The 22136-nt window shown below is 32.4% G+C and overlaps 2 protein-coding genes across 8 annotated transcripts; both read left to right on the top strand.

Annotated features, from left to right (window-relative positions):
* The first annotated feature begins 2348 nt into the window (after nt 1-2348).
* On the top strand, nt 2349-15958 carry LOC146924311 (cold and drought-regulated protein CORA). Of its 7 annotated transcripts, none has more exons than XM_085709344.1 (3): nt 2349-2503; nt 2937-3101; nt 15314-15958. In XM_085709344.1, the coding sequence occupies exons 1-3, from the start codon at nt 2395-2397 to the stop codon at nt 15700-15702; spliced, it is 663 nt and encodes a 220-aa protein (XP_085565470.1). In that variant the 5' UTR covers nt 2349-2394; the 3' UTR covers nt 15703-15958. The 7 variants fall into 7 exon arrangements, with proteins under 7 accessions (XP_085565470.1, XP_085565474.1, XP_085565469.1 ...); XM_085709348.1 differs by having other exon boundaries at nt 2937-3197; nt 15572-15958; XM_085709343.1 differs by having other exon boundaries at nt 2937-3413; nt 15614-15958.
* Nucleotides 15959-20760: 4802 nt separating this feature from the next.
* LOC146924310 (uncharacterized) lies at nt 20761-21330 on the top strand. The gene has a single exon (XM_085711842.1). It carries the CDS (start codon nt 20761-20763, stop codon nt 21328-21330), a length of 570 nt encoding a protein of 189 aa, XP_085567968.1.
* Nucleotides 21331-22136: the final 806 nt, after the last annotated feature.

Here is a 22136-nt window from a genome sequence, read left to right as displayed (position 1 = left end):
AACAATCACATGACAATAAGACACGACTTTTGTTCATGCAGCTTGGTCATTTGTGACTATCTATGTGACTATAAAGCATTTATAGTTTTGGTAGATAAAGTATCTATAGTTCTATTTCATTTTTGTGATGAATCGGAGTTTATAATGTTACAAGCTCCGCAACGCTCTGTTAGCTCAACCCATTCTCCGTCTCTTTCCTCTATATTGTGTTTATATGAGCTGAACTCAATAAAAGATGATAAGGTGAAACCTTAGTTCATGATGAGGTGCAAGAATCAAACCAGTAACTCGATGAATGCAAACATTCAATGCAAATAAATTAATTTGGTTCATTTTTTTGATATTCATGTATAACCTGAATCACACGATCAAATTTGACCACTATTGTTCTCGAATATCAGTTTTAGATCATTTAAAATAGATCACTTGAGAGTTGAACCAAAATATTATATTTTATTATTAATTATTTTTATTTCAACAAGGTAAAGTAAAACATATTACTACCAAAAAATATTCTCCATAGCAAAAGACGTGCCAGAGTAGAACACCAAAGTCACTCAAAAAAAAAAAAAAAAAGATATTAATCATTGCCCAAACAAACAAAAGGGAAAATCTACCAACTATGATAAACCTGAAGCAAAGTTAACATATTTTACCTTCAACCACCAAAAAGACAACATCTTATTTTTTCCTTTTTGTTAAATATCATGCTGTATTAATAGTTTTATCTTGCAAATATGTTGATTTAATGTATTTTTTAGTCATTATATTTTATTTTTTTCATTGTAACTATATACTTATTTTAATAGTATAAGAATACCTAAGTCGGCATTAGACTTGATCGCTAATTTTCAACATAAGGATTTCCACCCTCATGCAACTTTAATTCCCTCATTGGGAAGTTTATCTGTCTTTCTTGGTTGGTTTCCTTTATCATACTTCAAGAGGAGACAACTAGTATGTTGATTGATTGACCAAGTTTAGTGCAAAGAATGTCGACGACATGAAGTTATGGGATGTTTAGACAATGAGTTTCTTAGTTTTTTCCCTTGTCTTTTCTTTTCCTCTGATAAAAATATAATATAAAAATCTATAATATTCTTAAAGAAAACTTAATTTTTTTTAAAATTTATAAAAAATATTAACTATTAAAAATATCAACCTGATTGATTTGAGGCAAACTAACCCATTTTTAATCACTTTAGTTTCATTTGGATTTAATAAAAAATTGTCAAATCCAAGTCAAAAACAAATGAATTATTCTTACTTGGTTTGAATTTAAGGTCGTCAAAAACCGAACCAAACGAAGGCTTTCCACTCGTAGCCGAAGGATTCAAGGAATTTGAGTTGTATTAAGCTTTTAACTTATGTTTTTCTTACTATTTAGAGTAATTAAAGAACCTATAGTTGAGTAACATAGTTTGTTTCTTAATTTGTGTAATCGTTTCAAGCAAATATAACTATAGGATGTTAAATGCTACTCATCGGATCTTATTTATAATAAACATTTATATCAATAAAATATGATGTATCTAATTAAGAATTTAGACAAATACAATAATTTTTTACTCAAATATCTCATATAAATAAGATTGAAAGGAGTAGTAATAGTATTCAACAACACCGTCCTTTAAAAAGTTTAGAGTGTACCTCTGTAATATTTTTACGTATGTAAACATATTATGAATGTGTCTGGATTTGTTTGAATGAATCATGTATGTATCTCCATGGGATGAGATAGCATGCTTTCAAAACGTCACTTTCAGCCAATAGCAAGTAGACACAACTCATCTCTATTTTCATAGCCTTCCATCTTTACAACTCCCTCTCTTCGAAAATGTTCAAAAATAAGTGAGTCATAATATATTTTGATCTGTTTTATTATCTTATAAAGACAAATGATAATATATAAAATATTTTTTAATAAAAAAATATACAGAATATTTTTAAATTTGTCTCAATAAATATTTTCAAAATATCAATTTCTTATATTTTTTTTTGTTAATACATAAATAAGATATTAAAAATCAAATATGTGCATTGATATGCTTGAAACATTCAACAAGATCACTTATTTTAGGACGGAATATCAAAATCATCAAACAACTATTTTAGCTCAAAATTTATAGTCATATACATCATCCGATCAATATTATAAACAAAATTTCATTTCTTATATTAATTGAATACAAGATGTATCTGGTCGATATTATAGACCAGATACGTTATGAATCTAAAATGTAATGAATTAATACAGACTAGCTACCATCTCAACTACCAAGTAAATGTCCCTACATCTCCCTCCTTCCCTCCATTATATATAGAGCACACTTCTTACTAGTTTTATCATATATAGTTCACTACAAAATATCACATTTGAACAGATATTGAACAATGGGTTCGAAAAAGGCAATTCTCATGCTAACCCTCTTGGCTATGGCTCTTATTTCATCAGTGATGTCCGCTAGGGACTTAACTGAAACTTCCACCGATGCTAAAAAGGGTGAGCTATATATTATGTTTCTTTATATATATGTTTTCATGAGCGTTTTAGATATATGTTTTAATTATTTCCTACTTTTTTGAAGGATTATATTTTATGCATGTTAATTAATTATTTTCTTTATAAACGTTAATCTTCATGCACCTCAATGTTATATAAAAAATGATTTCAAACTTGCTTCATAACGTACAAAGATGATGTATATATATAATTGTGAGTTTTATAAAATTTATTATGATTATATATTCAATAAGAAGTTGTTGAGTGGTGTAAAAATTTTTCTAAACATACACAGGTATGATTTGATAATACAAATATTACTATTTTTGACTTCTTAACCAGTGTCCTAGGAGCACCGGTTAGCATGACCCTATATATAGATATATATTTAAAAAGGTAATCATTTAATAATTCATATATATTGTGTTTGTAGAGGTTGTTGAAAAGACTAATGAAGTAAATGATGCCAAATATGGAGGCTACAACCATGGTGGTTATAACCACGGTGGTGGTTACAATGGTGGAGGTTATAACCACGGTGGAGGTTACAACCATGGTGGAGGTGGTTACAACGGTGGTGGTTACAACCACGGTGGAGGTGGTTACCACAATGGTGGAGGTGGTTATCACAACGGTGGCGGTGGATACAATGGTGGAGGTGGTTACAACCATGGTGGAGGTGGTTACAATGGTGGTGGAGGACACGGTGGTCACGGTGGAGGTGGTTACAATGGTGGTGGAGGTCACGGTGGTCATGGCGGTGCTGAGTCGGTTGCCGTGCAAACTGAGGAAAAGACTAATGAAATGAATGATGCCAAATATGGTGGTGATAGTTACAACCATGGAGGAAGTTACAACCATGGTGGAGGTAGTTACAACCACGGAGGAGGTAGTTATCACCACGGTGGAGGTGGTTACAACCACGGTGGAGGTGGTCACGGTGGTCACGGTGCCGACCAAACTGAGGACAAAACTCAAAACTGATCAAAATGATATCATCATGCACCATGCACTCTTTCTCAGTAATATATTTCATGAATAAAAATAATGTTGTGTGTTGATATAAAAAAAAAAAAAGGCATACATAGATGTGCAGCAGTTTCAGTTATGGTGTATTATCTATCATGCCACTATATAGTATAGATAGATATTTCATCCGTGGAAATCATGTATAAATTTGCATCAGACTATGTATTTGTAACGATGACAAGCTTTTCCAAAAAAATGATGAGTGTGTTATTATCATGTGTATTCCATTATTACCTCTCCTTTTAAATTTCTATGAAATTTACCGATAAAAAAATTCATAGCATTAAACTTTTTCTTCAGGGCCGGTCCAACATCTATTGATGCTCAACCCGAAATCTAAAATGGAGTATTTTAAGTTATTACTAGTTTGTACGAAAAAGAAATTATTAATAGTATTTTTTTTTTACAAAAGTAATATTTTTATTAAAAATGATTTCAAATTTTTTTGAATGCAAAATCATCGATTAAATTATTGTAATTGGTTTGGTTTAATAATTCTTTTTCAATCGACAATAAAACAAATTCATTTAATCATTGTTGACACATTGTTCATCTTACGAAATTGGCCGACACAACAGTTATATGAATTGTTAACATTATTCTATAAGTAATATATGCATCTGGAAAAGAATACCAAGTCTTTCTATATAATTAAGTATATCAATTGCTATATCATTCAGCCAATTGTATCATTTTGTCTTAAATTTTTTATCTCCATAAATAAATATGAGGTTCCCTAAAAAAAATATGAGGTACCAAATATAATAGGTACAAAAAAATAAAATAAAAATTGAGGCCTTTGGAAAATGCGTAGTTTGCCTATAGCTTGGGTCGATCTTGTTTATAATACATATTTTTAATATATCATAATTTTTCAGATAAAGTTCACAACTTTTATGAGTAGGAAGCAAAATTAGTACTTTGAAATTTACACCATTTACACAATGTGACACATCTTACATTAATGATTTTGTGTTTATCGATAAGATTTTAGATGTGGAGGAATTGGTTCAGAAGGCCCAATTTTCTTTGTGTTATTGGTTTTTCAAGTCCCAACATGGTTCGCCTTGCTCTCACTATGAATGGGTGGTGGAACCAATTCTTTGATTGAGCCGGTAGTTACTGTGTGGGGGACTTGTCTTGGTGCTTGTGTCTTATTCTTTGGTGTAGTTGATTTGGGTCATTGGCGTTGGTGTTTTTTTTTTTTGGTTCCTTTTGGTGGTGTTGTCGGTTATTGGTCAAGCTACTTTTTTATTATACATACATACATACATACATACATACATACATACATACATACATACATACATACATAACATACATACATACATACATACATACATACATACATACATACATACATACATACATACATACATACATATATATTCTATTTGCTATTAAAAAAAATTTGGGTTGAAATTATTGGTGTAAAAAATTAATATGGCTCATATTAATTGATGTAAAACCATTATATATATTATATAATTTAAGAATTAAATGGATTCAATTTGTATTCTAACTTTTTGTTGTTTTTTTTCTTTCTTTCTAAATATTGTGTTTTGTTAGAAAGTAAATTGTTAGTTTTCCCAAAAATTTGATATATAATCTTTTGAGAGTTTAATAATTTTAAAGCAAAGATAAAATGAGGTAATGAATGGATCTGAGAATTTGGGATATCTATATTTGTATACCTAACAACTGTTTTTTTTTTTTTAATTTAGAAAACCTAATGTTTTTTAAGAAGTCACCTTAATGTGATCCATTACCGATGAAACATCATGGACTAAGTTAGCGAATATACACCCATAATTAAGCTTTCACGACAATGGATTGAGTGCCATTTATAAGAAGAAAAAACCATTAAGTGAAAAGAAAATTCGTATAAGATCTCTTTGGTTCAAAAGAAGCAAACAAATGAAACAAGAGAAATAAGATCGCCAACATAATGAGAGAAAAACCTAACTAGTTAAACACTGTGTACCAAATCACACAACCAAATTAAATGTATTGTTGTTTATTGATGATGAGAACACATAATAAAAATAGAAACAATAGCGTCTAACAATATATACTCCTCGAGTTGACAATCTAATTGATTTAGTACAAGCATGAATTAATGTAACCTTCATATAACCCCCTAGACTTCGAACACTAGAAGAGAACATTGTATATATGACCTTGGAACCGTTAAACATCACCCAAACCAGACAACAATGTGACCGCACTATGCTTTTTACAAGATTCACCATCTAAATTCTTGGGGTATAGTTATTACATACATTTTGATGAGAATAATTGGAACAAGGAATGAAGAAATCAAAAGTGTCCTGCCATGACACAACGAGCGATGTGTGCTTTGGGCTATGCATCGCGTAATTTGATGGGATTCCAGATTGTTCAGTCTTGGCGCCATGCGCGACGGGTGCTATATACTATTATTGAAGGAATTACAAAGTTTACAACCTCATCGCAATGTGTGATGCGCAACAACCGACACGTATCAGGCAATGATCATTTCAGTAATACTTGGAAACACGCACCTATAAATATAGAAGCCATGTGCCAGTGCAGAAAAATTCTCTAGCAAACAGAAAAAGGGAATAACGTAATTTTGGAAGGTTAGGAGCGACCAAAGCAGTTCAGAAGCTAAGGAATCATCAGGTGGTGATAATTAGTCATGTATTTATTTTCATATTCATTTGTAAATGTTTAGTAAGCATGATTGGCTAATTCTCTAGGTTAGGTCATGTGGAGGAACTTCTATTCGGACAATTGTAAATGTTTAGATCAAATGACATGAAACTAAACTATTCGGACAATTGTAACCAAGGGTGCGAGTCTCTAAGTAATTAAGAGAAGCAGATCTAACATGACCTAATCATTGTTTTATTACCTATTTCTTTATAGAAGAGTTAATCCAACCATTTCCAAGTGAAACCTTCCAATTGTATATATCCAAACTATTAGCGTAGTTAAGTTGAGATTTTACAATCTACGTCGATACTAACTTATAAATTTTACTACTTAATGACGATTTTGTACACTTTCTAAAGTCAAACATCAGTTTTCCATGAAGATGACGAAATTTGAAGATACCATGGAGAAGGGGATAGAGAGAGAGAGAGAGAGAGAGAGAGAGAGAGAGAGAGAGAGAGAGAGAGAGAGAGAGAGAGAGAGAGAGAGTTAATGGGTTTGTGGAAAATGGATAAAGAGATTTCTAACCGTTTCGTTTTATTATAAAAGCTTATTCTCCACCTTCAGCCACTTTCAACGATGACGAAACCAACTTTGACGATGAAACATTTGTGTCATCTTGCTTAAGCTTTAGAGATTAATTTCAAGTTATTGGAAGCAGTTTTGATTTTGGTAGAAAATGATTCTCTTATGATTTTAATTGTAGAATTAGGATTTTGCAATTTTTTGACCTTCACAATGGTGTTTTTGTAGCATTGGAGAACGATGAAGAGTGTTGTTTAGGATGAAGAAGACATTGTTGTGCAAAGTAACGACGAAGTGATATCTATTTCTTTTGTCGGTTGCGGTTAAATGAAAAAAACTTGCTTAACTTTTTCCCGAAAAGATTATATGTTTAGTGCTTGAAAAATTCCTCACACCCAAGACTGTGAAAAATTAATCATACTCATATATGTGAAACACTCATCTAGTTCATGGAAGTAGGTAGAAGAAATTGGGAATTAGGGATTCAAGAATTATGGTCATGAGTTTTTTCTTTTTTTTTCATTGAATTTTTTAAAGTAAACATTTGATAATTTAAATTAAAAAATTATGAGTTGATGAATCAGAGTGGGCTTTAGAACAATGTCTCTAAAGTTCGATGATACATATATGAAATAACAATTGGACACTCTAATGTTTATTCAAGAGTGTATGACCAAATAATTAAATTTTGAGTTAGAATTTGACATTTTGACTCTGAAACATTATTCTCTGATTTAAGAAGAACATTTTTGGTACTCAAGGCAAGCTCTAATGACAACACTTTGATAGTCAATGAAAAGTTAAAGTTTTAATCAGTATGCATCAAGACAAGCTCTGAGCAGACAGGCTCTGGAGGATGATGTCAACGATGAGCGATCTGAAGAATATTTGATCAGTTTTATCTTCTTCTGATGGAACATCATTGTCCATGTTGTGCAATACATTTTGTCCTTGCTCAATTAAATGAAGACCTTGTTGCAGAAACAGGAGAAAAATTAAATTTTATTGACAAAGAGGAAGCAACTGATCATTCTAAAAGAAATAGAGAAAATATGAAGTACTACTCAACTGAATTATCCATTGGAAAAAAAGTTTTCAAATCTAAAGATAGATTTTGATGCGCTGACAATCTCTTTAAACAACAACTCTATTTAGTTCTCCTATAAAAGGACCTTGAATATTGAAGAAGACAGAGAAGTACAAACTTTTAAACTATGCCAAAACTCTGATCAAATTTCAAGCACACATAAACACTTAGAAAATTCTTACAAACTTCCTATCATAAAATTTCTTAAGCGTTTAGAAATCATTTGAGCTTAACTTAGGTTACTTTTGAGTATAAAGTATAAACAACAATAAATCTTATTTGTAAACTCTGATTATAGAAGTCCTCAAGGTGAGACATGAAATCTTAGATTTGTGTATTTAAGTAATTGTATCTTATGTGATTATAGTGGAAAAATCTCTCTTGTGTGAGAGGACTAGACATAATCCTAGATTGTGGAGTGAACCGGTATAAATATCTGATTATCATCTCTTCTCTTATCTCTGATTATCTTTTGCATTCTATGATTGATTTTTAACTTAGAAATTTTTTTTTTTGAAAAAATCCTACACAATTCAACCCCTCTTATGTTTTTCTCACATTGACAAGTCAGCATCGTACGTCAATCAAAATGTCTGCATGACATATCTAGTCATGATTCCTTTAGCTCAAATAGCAATCCATTTGACATGAAGAACCAATTATTCTGATAATCATTTTTGTAAGGACTAAAATTAATATTAAAATTATGTAAGATTAAAATTGAAAGCTCATATATTTACACGTATCAAAACATATTTTACCCAAAAACTTACAACCATCTTAGTGTGGAAATGAATCTCAATTGAAACGGTTTCAATTTTTCTCAATTATTAATCTCAAACACAAGCACAATATACTTTTTACTTTATAATATTTATGGTTAATAGCTCTTTACCCCCTGTAATATAGGTCATTTCCGATTTTTCTCTTATAAATTTTTTTTTTGATTCACCCTTCCATAAAATATTTTTTTTATTTACCCCCTAATAGGCCAAACAAAAACCAATTTTATTTTTTTTTTTAAGAAATTTTCGTTTTTGTTTAGCCTATTAGGGGGATAAATCAAAACAATTTTTTTTATAGGGGGTAAATCAAAAAAAAAAATTACAAGGTGTAAAACCGGAAATGACCTATATTACAGGGATAAAGACCTATCAACGCTAATATTTATATCTCTTTTTCTCTTTCATGTTTAATAATTTAAATTATAACAATTGAGAAAACTTAGAGTGGTTTTCACTTAAACAAATCCATTTCCTCTTAAACGGATAATACCACACGACAAAAATGGATTCTAACAATGAGAACAAACACGTGATCTAATCTAAGATGGAAAATGTTTTTGCTTAAGTCAAATGCATGTTGAACTTGTACAATTACGTGGCGTGCCACTTGCGAATCTCATCAAAAAACAATGTCGATTTTAATCATAAAAAACAAAACAAAAAATCGATTGCATTTAATGTCTCAATAATGTCAAAGTGTTGAAATGAATTAATCGAATGGGGGAACCAAATGACCTATCCTAGTTTTTTCTTTGGAAAGAAAATGACCTATCCAAGTGTTCTGTGAATTCTTCTCACTTCCCTGTTATCAAATGAGTGGTCTATGTTATTAGTTGCATGAGAAACAACTAGCCCCTTCTCTAAATATGGAATCAATAATTTCATTTGAAAAGAAAAATCTTGCTATCTCATTTGGAAAATGTTTTGTATATGCTTTAAAATAAAGAGGAAAAAAATTGATATATGTGATAGTTTAATGATATGATAAAAAAAAAGATAGAAGAAAAATAAAATGTTAAATATGTTTATGAAATTAAAAGTTGTTTATTATTATTGTCGATCTCATTTTACGAACAAGTGTAAGTAGGAGTGTTCTTCAGTATTAATTCTCTATATTTATGAGAAAAATATCCTAGTGATCCGAGTATGGTCATAACTAAAAAATCTAAGATATCATAAAAATATTTATAACACCACAATTTTAATAAAATTATGCATAAAAATATTACAAATGTTAATTACACCTCAATTTTATTCATATTAAATTATGAATAATTCAGTGCGTGATAGTAACAGTTATTGATTTTTCTTTCCAAGGATATATATATCACAATAAAAGTATATATAGTATTTTCTTAAAAAAAAATAAAAAATACTAGCCGCCACCCCTTTTTTCTTTTTCTTCTTGTCGGAGGGGTGATTTAGCGTCAATTTTGACCCAAAAATCACCCCTCCAAGTTGTTTTTTCCTTATATCCTAATTAAATAAGTGATTTCACATATTTTCTGTTTTCTTTCGTTTGTTTTTGTGATTTCGTCGTCTCTGAACGACTCGTTCGTTTTGATTTCTCGTCTTTGTGCGGTGTGTTTTTGATTTCCCGTCTTAGTGCGGTGTTTATTTGATTTCCCGTCTTAATGCGGTGTTTATTTGATTCAGGTTGAAAGATTAGCTTTGAGCAAGTGCAGATCCGATCAATGACAATGACTTTGGCGTCGTCAACGTTGCAGATCCGGAGACATGAGCATTCTGGAGACTTGAATATAGTCATATTAGTCATATTTGTAGGCATAGATACTTTGTCGTTTTATGCTATTAACATGGATGTTGCGAGTTTGTTCACAGATTCATCCTTTTTGTTATTAGCGAATTTGAATTTATATTGTATCGATGTATTCTATCAATTTGAATGAATGAATATCGTTTACTTTTGTCAAAAAAAAAAAAAAAAGAAAGAAGAAGTATATAGTTTTTGTTTGGCTATTGCGTAACTGGATCCTTACAAAAGATAATTTGTTTTTTTTTTTTGGTGAAGACAAAAGAAAGATAATTTGGTTAATTGAGAAGTAATTTAACAAAATTCTATTGTAGTGTTATTCTGCGATATTTTTGCTTAACATTAAATGCTCATAACTGCAAATTTGTATCTATAGGAAAAAACAGAGAAACATTAAATATTCAAATGCCGAAATTTTGTTAGAATTGGAGGAAAAGGAAAACTCAAATAAGTGCATGGGTGAGTCTGGTTATGGTTTGTTGCTGGCAATTTAATTCAACATAGTACTTCAGTTGAACAGTAAGGGAGGGCCAGGCGTGGGTCGTGGCCTCTTCCCCTTAAACTAGCATTATGTGAGTATAGTTTAGATACTTGTTTAATAGCCAATAAATGTTGATTCAACTCGTAAGGAGTTGACTGACACACATCTTCGTAGGTTCAATCTTTGTTGTCCGACCTCTTTGTTATGTGAGATTTATAACTACATTTGTTAACGCTTAGAGTCCAACTTAAAAAATAGTTATTTATTGAATAAAAACTAAAATATTATTGTCACAACAAAATATTTTATATTTTACAAAAATATTACTACCAAAAAAATATTCTTCCTATCACAAGACGTGTCAGAGTAGAACACTAAAATTTTATAACAAAGTCACTACGGAAAAAAAACAACAAAACATAAAGAAATTAACCATTGGTCAAGCAAACAAAAGAGAAAATCCACCAAAAAGAAAGCAGCTTAACTTTTCCTTATTGTTAAATACCATGCTGTTTTAATAGTTTTATCTTACAAATATGTTGATTTAATGTATTTTTAGTCAATGTATTTAATTTTTGTCATTGAAACTATATACTTATTTTAATAATATATAAGAATTTCCAAGTTAGCATTAGACTTGATCACTAATGTCCAACATAAGGATCATGCAACTTTAATTGTCCAACATAAGGATTCCCACCCTCATGCAACTTTAACTCTATCATTAGGAAGTCCATCTATCTTTCGTGGTTGATTTCCTTTAATCATATTTTAAGAGAAGACAACGAGTGTGTTGATTGATTGACCTAATTTGGTGCAAAGAATGTCGACGCCATAAAGTTATGAGATTCCCTTCCTACAGAGTTGGATCTCGTCTTGTTTGTTGATGCCTCTAAGGTGTTTCGACAACGAGTTTCTTAGTGTTTCTTTTGTGTCTTTTCTTTCATTATGATAAAAAAATCTATAATATTTTTAAAGTTTTTTTTTTAAAAATTAATAAAAAATATTAAATTTTAAAATATTAACCTGATTGATTTGAGGCAAACCAGCCCATTTTCAATCACTTTAGTTTCATTTGGATTTAATGAAAAATTGTAAAACCAAGTCAAAACAAATGAATTATTCAAGAGAGAAAAGCAGTTATAACAACTAGTTTGCAATGTTTATTCATATTTTAGTTGTATTAAGCTTTTACTTATGTTTTTCCTTGCTATTTAGAGTAATTAAGGAATCTATAGTTGAGAAACGTAGTTTGTTTCTTATTTAATTTGTGTAATCGTTTTGAAGGAAATATAATTATAGAAGGTTAAAAGTTACTATCTCCGATCTTATTTATAAGAAATATTTAGGTCTTCTTCACCAAAAAAAAAAAATTAGGTCAAAAAAATGTGATGTGTCTAGTTAGAAATTTGGTTAAATACATCAATTTTCGTTGATTCAAATGTCAAAAATAAGATCGAAAGGAGTAGCATTCAACAAACTGTTATTTATAAAGTTTAAGTGTACCTTTGTAATACTCTTTTGCTGATTTTTTAACATATGATGAATGTTTCTGGATATGTATCTCCATGGGATGAGATAGCTAGTACGAACCAATAGCATGCTTTCAAAAACGTCACTTTCAGCCAATAGCAAATAGACATAATTCATCGAGAAAGTCTAAATATAAATGTACAGTGTTTAGGCACACACACATAAAAATATTTTTTCTAATAATAAAAAAGAACTTGATAATAAAATGATTTAGTCTTTTGAGAAAAAGGTTTTTGATGTATGTGTGACCAAATACTATGCATTTATATTTGTGTCCATGCAAGAATGCATCACCATTTTCATAGCCTTCGATCTTTAGGGTGGACAGATAATACCGACCCGTCCAGAAACCGATAAAACCGTTCCCTTTTTCTGTGTTTCGGGTGGGTCGGTTCGGTCTTCGGGTCCAAAAAAGTGACAAAAACGGTTAATGGTGGGTTTGCTCGGGCGGGCTCGGTCTGCAAAATTACACCCATCGGTATCCGAACCCGCCCGTTACTCAACCAATCACAAAATGATAAGTATGTACTACACAGCTACGAGAGAGAAATTTTTTTTGTTAGATAGAGGACAGCTGTAATACACTGCAAAGTAGTGTATGGGTTAGCCTGTCTAGTCTCTTCAAATCCATCAGATAGCTATTTCTCTCTCTTTTTAGTGTCTAGGAAGTTGAAATTAAACTCTTTACTTTAAAGATTTAAATAACTTTGTTTATATCATATTATTATTATTCAAAGACAAACTCAGTTACCATGTTATATCTTTCTAGTTTCCACTCTCCAGTAGTACAACCACAACGATGAATGTTGCAGCTTTCTAGTTTCCACTCTCCAGTAGTACAACCACAACGATGAATGTTGCAGCAAATAAGTGATTAATAATATCTTTTGTAGCCAGATCTGTTCAATGTTGATGCGGGTAGCAAAGTCTTTGATCTTTCTTCAATAACAACTACTATGCAAATCTTTTCTTTGCTGGATTTTTCTTCTCTGTTTTCCTTTGTTGTGGTGCAGAAAGATTCATGTTTCAAAGATTTCAAGTTTTGGTTTTGTTCATGAAGAACCGACTGAACCCACCCGCCAGAACCGCCATCCGCCGGAACCGACGCTGCCAGAACCGACGCTAAAAATGGTCGGAAATGGGTTAGTGTTTTAAAACCGTCGGTTGACTCGGAATTGGATTTTGAACCCGAAAACCGGCCGAAACCGTCCGCTGTCCACCCCTAATCTTTACAACTCTCTCAATTATGAAATAAGTGTCTCTATTTGACTATATGTCTATTATTCATACTAGTGAAAAGACAGACACATATTCATCTTTTTGTTATTTTTATTACATTAACATTTGTAAATTAACAACGATATTTTATAGAAATTTTGCATGTAAATTAGAAACGATATTTTATATAATTTTTTTGATATAGATAAAAAATTATAAGTATAGATATTTATGACTTTTAAATATAACAAACTCAACAAACCATATTTGTATTTTTCAATGACAAAAATAATATAAAAAATATAACTATTTTTTCTTTTTTAATAACACCAACAATATAATATTATTATATGAAAATATTTTTAAGGGATTAATTAGAATAACAAAAAAGCCAACATAAAATCGGTCTAAAACCCTTATTTTCTTTATATAAAGTATAGATAATATACGTTGATCAACTTTTTTACTATCATAAAGACAAATGATAATATATAAGATATTTTTGGATTTATCTCAATTAATATTTTCAAAATATCAATTTTTTATATTTTTTGTTAATACATAAATAAGATATTAAAGATTGAAGATGTGCATTGATACTCTTAAAACAATCAACAAGATCATTTATTTTAGAACGAAGGGAGTAGTCAAAATAAATGGTATCAAAATCATCATACAACTATTTTAGTTCAAAATTTATAGATTTATAGATATATACATCATCCGATCGCTATTAAAACCAAAATTTAATTTTTCAAATCAATTGTATAAAAAACGTATCTGATCTATAATATAGACTAGATACATTATGAATCTAAAAAGCAATATACACACTAGCTACTTTCTCAACTAGCAAGTAAATGTCCCTACATCTCCCTCCTTCCCTCCATTATATATAGAGCACACTTCTTACTTAGTTTTATCATAGTTCACTACAAAATATCACAGTTAAACAGATATTGAACAATGGATTCGAAAAAGGCAATCCTCATGCTAAGCCTCTTGGCTATGGCTCTTATTTCCTCAGTGATGTCCGCTAGGGACTTAACTGAAACTTCCACTGATGCTAAAAAGGGTGAGCTATATATTATGTTTCTTTATATATATGTTTTCATGAGCGTTTTAGATATATGTTTTAATTCTTTCCTACTTTTTTGAAGGATAATTCTTTAATACTTAATTATATATTTTATGCATTTTAATTAATTCTTTTCTTTGTAAACGTTAATCTTCATGCACCTCAATATTATATAAAAAAATGATTTCAAACTTGCTTCATAACGTACAAAGATGATCAATATGATACATACATACATACGTGTGTGTGTGTCTATATATATATATATATATATATATATATATATATATATATATATATATATATATATATATAATTATTCAATAAGAAGTTATGATTATATATTCAATAAGAAGTTCCCTTCAAAAAAAAGAAAAATATATTCAATAAGAAGTTGTTGAGTGGTGTAAAATTATTCAAACATTACACCGGTGTTTTGATATTCCTTATTATTCATTTAAAGATTCATATATATTTTGTTTGCAGGGGTTGTTGAAAAGACTAATGAAGTAAATGATGCCAAATATGGTGGTGGCTACAACCATGGTGGTGGTTACAATGGTGGAGGTTATAACCACGGTGGTGGCTACAACCACGGTGGAGGTGGTTACCACAATGGTGGTGGCGGTTACAACCACGGTGGAGGTGGTTACAATGGTGGTGGGGGTCACGGTGGTCACGGTGGAGGTGGTTACAATGGTGGTGGAGGACACGGTGGTCACGGTGGAGGTGGTTACAATGGTGGTGGAGGTCACGGTGGTCATGGCGGTGCTGAATCTGTTGCCGTGCAAACTGAGGAAAAGACTAATGAAGTAAATGATGCCAAATATGGAGGTGGTAGTAATTACAACGATGGTAGAGGTGGCTACAACCACGGTGGAGGTGGTTACAACCACGGTGGAGGTGGTCACGGTGGACACGGTGGACATGGTGGCCATGGTGGTCACGGTGGACACGGTGCCGTGCAAACTGAGGACAACACTCAAAACTGATCATAATGATATCATCATGCACCATGCACTCTTTCTCAGTAATATATTTCATGAATAAAAATAATGTTGTGTGTTGATATAAAAAAAAGGCATACATAGATGTGCAGCAGTTTCAGTTATGGTGTATTATCTATCTTGCCACTATATAGTATAGATAGATATTTCATCAGTGGAAATCATGTATAAATTTGCATCAGACTATGTATTTGTAACGATGACAAGCTTTTCCGAAAAAATGATGAGTGTGTTATTATCATGTGTATTCCATTATTACCACTCCTAACATTTGTTTTATAAGAAGTCACCTTAAAGTGATCCATTACCGATGAAACGTCATAGACTAAGTTAGCGAAAATATACCCATAATTAAGCTTTCACGAGCATCGATTGAGTACCATTTATAAGAAGAAGAAAAAAACCATTAAGTGAAAAGAAAATTCGTATAAGATCTCTTTGGTTCAAAAGAGGCAAACAAATGGAACAAGAGAAATAAGATAGCCGACATAATGAGAGAAAAACCCAACTAGTTAAACAATTTGTACCAAATCAGAAAACTAAATTAAATGTATTGTTGTTTATTTATGATGAGAACACATAATACAAATAACAACAATAGTGTCTAACAATATATACTCCTCGAGTTGACAATCTATTGATTTAGTACAAGCATGAGTAAGTGTAACCTTCATATAACCCCCTAGACTTCAAACGCTAGAAGAGAACATTGTATATATGACCTTGGAACCATTGAAAATCACCCAAACCAGACAACAATGTGACCGTACTATGCTTTTTACAAGATTTACGATCTAAATTCTTGGGGTATAGTTGTTACAAGGAATGAAGAAATCAAAAGTGTCTTGCCATGACACAACGAGGGATGTGTGCTTTGGGCTATGCATCGCAAAATTTGATGGGATTCTAGATTGTTCAGTCTTTGCGCCATGTGTGATGAGTGCTTTGGTCATTTCTAGAATACTTGGAAACATGCACCTATAAATATAGAAGCCATGTGTTAGTGCAGAAAAATTCTCTAGCGAACAGAAAAAGGGAAAAACATGATTTTGGAAGGTTACGAGCGACCAGAAGCTAAGGAATCATCGGGCGGTGATCGTTTACTCTTGTATTTATTTTCATATTCATCTGTACATGTTTAGTAAGCATGAATAGCTTATTCTCCATGTTAGGGCATGTGGAGGAACTTCTATGTAAATGTTTCATCATGTAATTTATAAAAAGTTCTTTGATTACAAATGATTGCTTGGTTTTATTCAATTATAATTGTTCTTAATGCTTTTTATGCGTTTACGAATGTTCATAAACTGATTTTGGTCTCGATGACTACTGACCTTAGCTTTAGGGCTTGAGCAAATTTTAATCGTTCAATTGCTTTGTGACAATAATTTGGCATACAATCAAACCGTCCATGGATATAGTTTCACGTAAGACGTTAGGGGGTCGTAACTAGAGAAAAAGGTTAGTGAACTAGAAATTGACTTAACTATTTTGATCAAATGTCGTGAAACTAAACTATTCGGCCAATTGTAACCAAGGGGGCGAGTTTTTAAGTAATTAAGGGAAGCAGATCTACCATGACCTAATCATTGTTTTACCTATTTCCTTAAAGAACAGTTAACCCAACCATTGCCATGTGACCCCATTTACTTAACTATTTTGATCAAATGTCGTGAAACTAAACTATTTGGACAATGACCTAATCATTGTTTTACCTATTTCCATAAAGAACAGTTAACCCAACCATTTCCATGTGACACCCCCCCCCCCCCCCCCCCCCAATTGTATATATCGAAACTATTATCGTAGTAGTTAAGTTGAGATTTCACAATCTACATTGATACTAACTTATAAATTTTACTACTTAACGATGATTTAGTACACTTTCTAAAGTCAAAAACCAATTTTCCATGAAGATGACGAAATTTGAAGATACAATGGGCATAGAGAGAGAGAGAGAGAGAGAGAGAGAGAGAGAGAGAGAGTTAATGGCTTTGTGGAAAATGGATAAAGAGATTTTTAACCGTTTAATTTTATTATTAAAGCTTACTCCACCTTTAGCCACTTTCAACAACAAAATTCCAACTTTAACGATGAATCATTTATGTCATCGCTCAAGCTTTAGAGATTAATTTCAAGTTATCAGAAGCAACTATGATTTTGGTAGAAAATGATTCTCTTATGATTTTAATTGTAGAATTAGAGTTTTCGAATTTTTTTGACCTTCGCAATGGTGTTGTTGTAGCATTGAAAATGAGCCATTTGAAGCTTTTTGTGAAAAACATGGAATTGTCCATGAATTCTCTTCTCCTAGAACTCCACAACAAAATGGGGTTGTAGAAAGAAAGAATAGAACCTTACAAGAAATGGCCAGAACCATGATCCATGAAAACAATTTAGCAAAGCATTTTTGGGCAGAAGCAGTGAATACATCATGTTATGTCCAGAACAGGATCTATATCAGACCTATTTTGGAGAAAACAGCATATGAACTCTTTAAAGGAAGAAGACCAAATATCTCTTACTTTCATCAATTTGGATGTACATGTTACATTCTGAATAACAAGCTCTACCTAAGGAAATTTGATGCCAAGGCCCAAAGACGAATCTTTTTAGGTTATTCTGAAAAGTCAAAGGCATACAGAGTGTATAATTTAGAGACACACTGTGTTGAAGAATCTATGCACGTTAAATTTGATGACAAAGAGCCTGGGAGTAAAACTCCAGAGCAAGATGAAAGTTTTGCAGAGATATAGGTTCCTGAAGATACTCCAGAACCTGATCAGATAGCTGAATCTGAAAATAGTCCAGAAGCTGAACCCACATCAGAAGCTCAAGATGAAGCTGCTTCTGATGAAGCACAAGATGGCTCACATCAAGCAGATCCTCCCAGAAATACATTCAAGCACAAGTCTTCACATCCTGAGGAGCTAATCATTGGAAACAAAGATAGTCCAAGAAGAACAAGATCATATTTCAGACAAGGAGAGTCTATGATTGGACTAATATCAATGATTGAACCTACAACAGTTGATGAAGCACTTTCAGATGATGGATGGATCTTAGCTATGCAAGAAGAGTTGAATCAATTTCAAAGAAATGATGTGTGGGATCTGGTACCCAAACCTCAGCATAAGAACATTATTGGAACAAAATGGGTATTCAGAAACAAGTTGAATGAGCAAGGAGAAGTAACAAGAAACAAAGCAAGACTTGTTGCACAAGGTTATAGTCAACAAGAAGGCATTGATTATACTGAAACATTTGCTCCAGTTGCAAGATTGGAAGCAATCAGGTTACTTCTTTCCTATGCAGTTAATCATGGCATAATATTATATCAAATGGATGTCAAGAGTGCATTTCTTAATGGTGTCATAGAAGAAGAAGTGTATGTCAAACAACCTCCTGGTTTTGAGGATCTTAAGATTCCTGATCATGTTTTTAAACTGAAGAAATCACTATATGGCTTGAAACAAGCTCCTAGAGCTTGGTATGATAGACTAAGTAATTTCTTAATCAAAAATGATTTTAAAAGAGGACAGGTTGACACAACACTCTTCAGAAGGACCCTTGGGAAAGATATTTTTGTTGTGCAAATATATGTTGATGATATAATATTTGGTTCTACTAATGCATCTCTTTGCAAGGAATTTTCTAAGTTAATGCAGGATGAATTTGAAATGAGCATGATGGGAGAGCTGAAGTTCATCCTGGGCATTCAAATCAATCAATGAAAAGATGGAGTCTATGTTCATCAATCCAAATACAGAAAGGAGCTTCTGAAGAAGTTCAAGCTTGAAGATTGTAAAGTGATGAACACTCCAATGCATCCTACATGCACCTTAAGCAAAGAAGATGAAGGAGCAAAAGTAGATCAGAAGCTGTACAGAGGTATGATTGGTTCTTTGTTATACCTCACTGCATCTATGCCAGATATTTTATTCAGTGTATGCTTGTGTGCAAGATTCCAATCAGATCCTAGAGAATCTCATTTGACCGCTGTCAAGAGAATCTTCAGGTATTTGAAAGGAGCAACTAATCTTGGACTCCTTCATAGGAAATCCTTAGATTATAAGCTAATTGGATTCTGTGATGCTGATTATGCTGGTGATAGGATTGAAAGAAAGTCAACCAGTGGCATTTGTCAATTTCTGGGTGATAATCTTATATCCTGGGCTAGCAAAAGACAAACAACTATTGCTATGTCTACAGCAGAAGCAGAATACATTTCAGCTGCAAGTTATTGTACACAACTACTTTGGATGAAACATCAGTTAGAAGACTATTAGATTATTGCTAACAGTATTCCCATTTATTGTGATAATACTGCTGCTATTTGTTTGTCTAAAAATCCAATTTTGCATTCAAGAGCTAAGCATATTGAAATCAAACACCATTTTATCAGAGACTATGTTCAAAAAGGAATTTTAGATATACAATTCATTGATACTGAGAATCAATGAGCTGATATATTTACTAAGCCTTTAACTGTTGAAATATTTGATTTTATAAAGAAAAATTTGAACATGCACTTTGTGTCTGATTAAAAGCTTGCTTGCTCTTGAACAGGATTTTAGGTTCTGAAGTCAGTTCAGAAGTTGTGGTCCATCAGAAGCTTTTTATTTAGGTTCTGAGGAAAATACGCTTCTGATGATGACGGCAGCATCTGAAGTCCAGAAGCTGGATTTTACGCTTCTGAATAGTAGAGTTAGTGGAAACGCTGGAAGTTACTTTTTGTAGTAACACTGGGCCACTAACTTGGCAGTTACTCTGAAAACTTCTGACGTGGCCTATCTGTATTGGTGTATAACTTAAAAGGGCAATGACGATTTAAAAGCTTTGAAAGTACTTTCACGCGCCCCCCAATGTCATTAATGTTATGTTTGTTTGTCTCTTTTGAATTGTAAACGTTTTTACTCTTAACACTTTGACAATTCACACACTACTCACTTCACAACAAACATTTCTTCTTTCAAACCTATTCTTGCGAAATAAGCGCAATTCTCAACCCTAGAACCCAAATCACCATCATCATCTTCATCAATGGCATCATCAAGCTCGCAACAAGTGTTATCAGAATCTACATCCAGCATGCAACAACATCAGAATCAACCAGAAAGGGCTGCTTATCTGATGGTTGGGTCTACTATGGAGCTTAAAGAATATCAATTGGTCGTACATGTTGAAAATCCAGTTGATTTCTCATCTCTTCTGCATTACGGTTGTAATATCAAGGGATTTTATAATACTCAAGACTGGCAGGAGTACTTTAGGATGTTGAATGGTCTTACGTACAAAGCCTTGGTAAGGCATTTCTGGGTAAGAGCATCTATTTTTGACAGAAAAGTAGCAGATGCAGAAGAAAGGGATTTGGTTCTACGCTATCCAGAACTTGCTAGGAAAACAAGAAAAGAAATGATGCTGGAACCCTTCAATGGAACTGAAATCAGATCAACGGTGATGGGAGTTCCCATAAAAATCACTCAGGAGGTGATCGCTTCAGTAATTGGTGTAGAAGCGTATGGAAAATATTCAGGAATAGAGATTTCAAGTTCAAAAGAATTCTGGAATGACAAAGTCAACATGACTCTCTTCAACTCAACAACATCATAGACGTATGCTGATTTGGATATGGTAAAGAAGATACTTCTGAAAATCCAATATGAGAACTTGCTACTAAAAGGTGGTGGCAATGACCAACCTTCTTTGGCACATAAAGTCTTCGCTTATCATCTTATCAAAGGGGAGAAAATCAATTTACCAAAGTACATCTTCAAATACATGGAGAATCACCTTTGGAAGAGTCAGAACAAGAACAGATTTTGGGTACGCTATGGAAGATTGCTTTCTGAAATCTTTCATCAAGGAGGAATTATTGCAGCACTCAGTGCAACAAGATTCTACACTGATACAATGCTGGATACAGTGGTTGACAAGGTGATCAATGGAAGAACCTTGAAGAGCATGAACCTGATTCAGGAGTTCACACCTCTGAAGTCAGATATCAGTTAATCCATGGTAGTCTCACAACTGAATGTTGATTTCCCCCCAATCTGTAAGAAGGACTATCTTGCAGTTCAAATGGCACTTCTTAGTGATCATTTTTCAACAACTGGTGAGTATATTGGTTTAGAGGAAGTTCCTGAAGAGATGTCAGGAAGTAAGCTACCTATTGAAAGAAGCACAAAGAGGAAGAGAAAGGAAGTGTCAGAAGAAGAGTATCTGGAAGTAGAGAAACCTTCCAGGAAGTCAATGAAGAATATAGCTTCTGACAAGCTAAAATTTGGTGATTCTGAATTACCATCGATTGAGGAAGAAGTTCAGGATCTGGACACTAATGTAGTCTTGAAGAGGAAGACCAGAAGTGGTAAAGTTGCTGCTTCTGAAACTGTAACAGCTCCTGAACAACCTCTAGTGCC

Source organism: Medicago sativa, chromosome 5 (assembly GCF_051527215.1).
Source record: "Medicago sativa cultivar Bolivia chromosome 5, Bolivia_mono, whole genome shotgun sequence".
NCBI lineage: Eukaryota > Viridiplantae > Streptophyta > Magnoliopsida > Fabales > Fabaceae > Medicago > Medicago sativa.
The sequence above is the reverse complement of the archived record's forward strand: the minus strand, read 5'-3'. Positions and strand labels throughout refer to the sequence as shown.

Excerpts from the sequence above, each read along its gene's own strand:
- LOC146924311 (XM_085709342.1), top strand. The coding sequence starts at position 2,395 with ATGGGTTCGAAAAAGGCAATTCTCATGCTAACCCTCTTGGCTATGGCT. Across the intron at positions 2,504-2,936 it reads TTCCACCGATGCTAAAAAGG|AGGTTGTTGAAAAGACTAAT; the intron begins GTGAGCTATATA and ends TTGTGTTTGTAG. Across the intron at positions 3,435-15,613 it reads TGGTTACAACCACGGTGGAG|GTGGTCACGGTGGACACGGT; the intron begins GTGGTCACGGTG and ends ACCACGGTGGAG.
- LOC146924310 (XM_085711842.1), top strand. The coding sequence starts at position 20,761 with ATGGCATCATCAAGCTCGCAACAAGTGTTATCAGAATCTACATCCAGC.